This window comes from Nannospalax galili, unplaced genomic scaffold, assembly GCF_000622305.1.
Source record: "Nannospalax galili isolate Female #2095 unplaced genomic scaffold, S.galili_v1.0 scaffold598, whole genome shotgun sequence".
NCBI lineage: Eukaryota > Metazoa > Chordata > Mammalia > Rodentia > Spalacidae > Nannospalax > Nannospalax galili.
In genome coordinates this window covers 1,150,021-1,154,715 of record NW_008342423.1, presented here as the reverse complement: position 1 = coordinate 1,154,715, position 4,695 = coordinate 1,150,021, and the positions used below count along the sequence as shown (strand labels likewise).

At 52.1% G+C, this 4,695-nt stretch overlaps 1 protein-coding gene across 1 annotated transcript in view; it reads right to left on the bottom strand.

Annotated features, from left to right (window-relative positions):
• Nucleotides 1-3,384, bottom strand: part of Zdhhc19 (zinc finger DHHC-type containing 19) — a 13,664-nt gene extending 10,280 nt beyond the window's left edge. Inside the window, exons 1-5 of the mRNA XM_008838566.2 lie at nucleotides 3,239-3,384; nucleotides 2,781-2,902; nucleotides 2,201-2,340; nucleotides 1,249-1,419; nucleotides 788-904 (exon numbers count right to left, since the gene is read on the bottom strand). Of these exons, the coding sequence (XP_008836788.2) occupies nucleotides 788-904; nucleotides 1,249-1,419; nucleotides 2,201-2,340; nucleotides 2,781-2,902; nucleotides 3,239-3,384 (696 nt within the window). The remainder of the gene's footprint in view (nucleotides 1-787; nucleotides 905-1,248; nucleotides 1,420-2,200; nucleotides 2,341-2,780; nucleotides 2,903-3,238) is intronic.
• Between the last annotated feature and the right edge of the window lie 1,311 nt (nucleotides 3,385-4,695).

Below are 4,695 nucleotides of genomic sequence, written 5' to 3'. Positions count from 1 at the left end.
AAAAAAAATAATTTATCTTTTTTTTTTTAAGAGACCATTCTTTTAATATTTTATTTATTATTTTTATGTGTATGCGTGTATTGCCTGCATGTAGGTAGGTGCACCCGTGTTGTGCAATGCTGGCGGGGGACAGAAGAGGCTTTCGGATCCCCTGGAACAGGAGTTAGGGACAGTTGTTAGCTGCCATTTGGGTACTGGGATTTGAGCCCAGGGCTTCTTCAAGAACAACCAGTGTTCTTAACCACTGACCCATCTCTCCAGCCCTTATCTTTTTTATTTTTTAATGCGTATGAGTGTTTTGCCTGTATGTATGTAAGTGTACCCCTGCCGTGCAGTGCCCAGGGAGTTACAAACTGAGTTAATTAGAGTTACAAACGACTGTTAGCCACCATGTGGGTGCTGGGAATCGAACCTTGGCCCTCTGAATGAACAGAAAGTGTTCTTAACCACTGAGTGAGCCATCTCCCCAGCCCCTCAAGATCACATTAATGCTGCACACAGAGTGTTACATCTGGCCTGGCCTGCCCAACTCTCAGTCTGAACTACCCAACCCGGGATCGGCCCTGTCTTGGTGTGACCCCGGGTGTTTGGGGTATCAGCCTTCTTCCCTTCTACATTCGGCTCTCAAATACACGCAGCCTTGCACACAGGAGAGGGAGTGAACACTGCGCTTCTGCAGGCAGTGAGGTCGCTGCTGAAGGCCTAGGGGCGGTGGACAGTGGAAGGGAAGGTGGACAGAGGCAGGGAAGGTGCAAGATGTCTGCCCACAGCCCTGCATATCACATACCTTGCTCTCGCAGGAGCGCTCACCTGCGCTCACCGACTTGGCCTGAGTCAACAGCAGCAGGAAGGAGCGCACCAGGAAGCCAGCAGCGGGCACAGCCACCAGCATGCTGTGCACCAGCTAAGGAGCCACACCGAGGACTGCTGCCTGGCACCGCCTCTCCCCGGCCTGCCATCTACTCCTCTCCACCCTTAGTCCCCTCACCCTACCCAACCATGCTTGTTGTCCCACTTCTCCCTTTCAGGCCTTCATTGCTCCACTCTGTGACCTCACTAGGTAGTTACTGCTCCTTGGTCTCTCTCACTCCTCCCATCTCTGCCCTCACCGGCCTTTACCTGGACCCACACTGATGCTCTCAAGAGGCCTCTCTCCCTGTAGCTCCATCCACCTTTAACTCCACCCTCTGAGATCCCATCACCACCTCACTGCTCCCCACACTGGCTCTTAGGCTTGAGTGGATATACCATGGTCTTGTCTGTGGAGAAGAGCAGGTGGCTAGTGCGAACCAGGACTAGCAGGCAGGCGCCCAGCAGGGTGCCAGAGTACAAGCAGAGGGACAGGACCAGCAGCATGAAGAGGCGGAAGTTTCGATGACCGATGCAGTTATTGACCCACTTGCAATGGTGGTCGAAGTCCTGAGACAGGGAGGGGGCAGGACCTGCCCTTTGGTCCAGCTTCCATCACCCCCACCAAATCCTAAACCTTGCCCAATGATGCACTTTAGGTCACAATCTTTGCCCCACACTGACCCCTACCCCCAGGAAGACCAAGTGACCGAAGTCCTTAATTTTCACCATTAGAACGCAAAGAGGGCTCTGTGTCTCCCAAGATCACCAGAGGCTTCCAGAGACACAACCCTCCTGGTGTTCTGTGAGGCATGTCCTGGTGTGACTTTCCATAATATGTACAAGATCTCTGGACTTTTACTTCCTCAGTTATGGGATGAGGATGAAAATAACAGCCTTGGCCAACCAGTCTCCCTCCCTTGATTGGAAACACATGTCTGTGCACACAGGTATAACCCAGAAGACCCCCCCCCAACGTGGATATGTAGAGGGAGGCAAATAAAGTCCCCCAGACCAAGCCTGCAGCCAACCAAAGGGTTTGGGTGTCTAGTGGCAGCAGATCTGGAGACAACCCAGGGACTGCCTTGCCTCCTTAGTTTGCTCAGGCCCAGCACAAAAGTGAATGCCTGGAGCATTGTCAGCAGCACTGCAGGCCAAGACCCCCAACGGACAGGCACAGAGGCTGTGTATCCCATGTGAGGTGTCAAAAACAAGTGGGAGTGCTGCCACCCTTGGCCTTTAGCAGTCCTGGAGAAGTCTCACACCTACCCTTGGCCCACATATGATGTGAAGCTCTTGGTCCTGGCCAGGTCTGGGTTCGCAAATCAGCAAGGGGACAAGAGGCACTCACCTCCACACAGATGTTGCACCAGGGACAGTGGTAGGTCCGGGGTGGGCGGTGGAAGCAGCACTTGGGGCACCACTGCAGGCAGAAGGCCCTGTGGTTCACACGCACCACAGGTACCATCATGGGGTCCTCCTCCATGGAGCCTGACACAGCAGAGGACAGGGCAGTGGCAGAAGTTCCTGCCCTCTCTCTGCTGCTCGAAGCAGCCCCACAGCATCACCAAGCATAGGAAGGGTGGAGAGGGGGTGGTCTCAGAGGCTGGCAGTCAATGGGAGGGAGGGGCCTCCAGCCAGCTTTCTATATAGAACTCTCCCTTCCAAACAGTGGTTATCGCCTGAAGTTGTGTGTACAATGGGAAGAGGGAGGTCTGGACAGGCCTGCCGGCTTCTCTCCCCACCTGTGCAGCTAACCCTTCCAAGGCAATTAGAAAACCTCGTTCTGTTTCTTCATGTCTTGGAAGCTTAAGGAATGAAGTGTGAGGGCCAGAGCAATGATGACATGGGGTGCAGGGGTCCCGAGACTGGGAGTGGGGGCACCAGCTCTTGGAGTGCCACCGCCTTCTCCCAGGGGACTGAGACCTCACCTCTATGTAAGATTCCGGGGTCTGAGAAGTTGAGGGAAACGAGACTGACGAAGGTAAGGATGAACAGTAGGCTTGTGACAATGGGAAAGGCCCACTCCCCTTTCTGAGCCAGCCACCGACACCTGAGACCAGAGACATACTCAGTCCTGACCTGGGGCAGCCCAGAGCTCCTCCCCAGAACCTGTCCACCTGGGTCAGGACTCATAGGCTATAAAACCAGCTGTAAATGAGGGTGACGTTTGATGGGGACTGTATGGGTCTGTCCCTAGCCTGGATGTTTACAGCTCCCCAAGCATAGCAGTTCTCCAGAGTGCTGTGCCTGCACATTCAGTCCCTCTAACTATGCGTTTCCCTGACCTCACACACTCCCACCTGCATTCCCTAGTTTCTGGACTATTGTTATGTTTCCTCTCCCATCTCTGTAGGAGAAACTTGAAAGATGGTGTTGAGAGACTCACGGGAATGCGAAGAAAAGTCCACTGAAAATGATCAACAACATCACATTGAAGGCAGCAAACAGGCTCTGGAGGAACCATGAAGGCAGGCCCACAGGCCGCTGCTGTGGTTCCTTTACAAGTGGCATGGTGTCCTTTAAGAAAGGCATGACAGTGCTGAGATGGCTCAGCTGGTAAAGGGTGTACTGTGCAAGCACTACGACCTGAGAGCCCCCTCCTCTGCCCTCCTACCCCTGCTCCCACAGAAAGGCAGGGAGGGTATCGTGGTGCACATCTGCATGACAGAGACAAGAGGACCCCTGGGGTTCACCAGCCAGCCATGTGGGCAGAATCAGCAACCTCCAGGTTCAGTTGAGAGATCCTGTCTCAAAAAATAATATAAGGGGGCTGGAGAGATGGCTCAGAGGTTAAGAGCACTGACTGCTCTTGCAGAGGATCTGGATTCTATTCCCAGTAGCCACATGGCGGCTAACAACCATCCATAGCTCCAGTTCCAGGGGATCCAACACCTTCTTCTGACCTCCTTGAGCATTGGACAACACAGGTGCACTTATATACATGCAGGCAATGAACCCATATACATAGAATAAAAATAATAAATAAAATATAAAACATTATTATTAAAAAATATATAAGCAGGGTGTACTGACACACACTTTTAGTCCCAGCACTCAGGAGGCAGAGGCAGGCTGATCAAGGACAGCCTGGTCTTCATAGCAAGTTCCAAGCCAGCTAGGGCTACAGGGAGACCCTGTCTCAAAAAAAAAATCAAGAATAATAGTAATAGGATAAGAGTTACTTAGGAAGACATCTGAGGTTGACCTTTGGTGCACACACACACATAGACACACACACAGACACACATGTACAGCTGGGTCTCTGTACTCACAGGGGAGAAATCAGAGCCACCAGCTGCTGTCTCCTCTGTTGGCTCCCAGAAGAGCCACAGCCCAGGATGAAACTAAGGAAGTTTCAGTGTGACATCACAGAGGCAGTGGAAAGGAGGTAGGGGTAGGAGTGTGGGGGTGGGGCTTGGAAGGCGCCTCTTCTGGTTTCCTCCCTCCCCCAGCCCTGCCAGGAGCTGACTTGGAGAGTGCTGTGGGTTGTTTTTAGTAGTTCACTGTGCTGCATGGTGGTGGTAGCAGTGGTAGCAATTTAGAGTAAGGTGACTAGGGACACTTCCTTTCTTTTTTTAAATTATTTATTTTTTAAAAAATAAGGCACCCAGCCTGTGCCTTTGTTTCGTGACTGCCCAGCCCTAAACTGCCTCCCCCAAGCTGCACCTTGAAAATGTACCTGGGCTTTCTGTTAGGAGACATGGTTGAAGTTTCCCTTCTGTTTTTCTCTGACTTGTGCTCTGCAGCCGCTGCTTTCTGTGCACAGAACTGAAGCTTGCTATGTGCACTGGTCTTCTCTGTGTCACAGGATTTTCCCACCATTACTATATATATATATATATA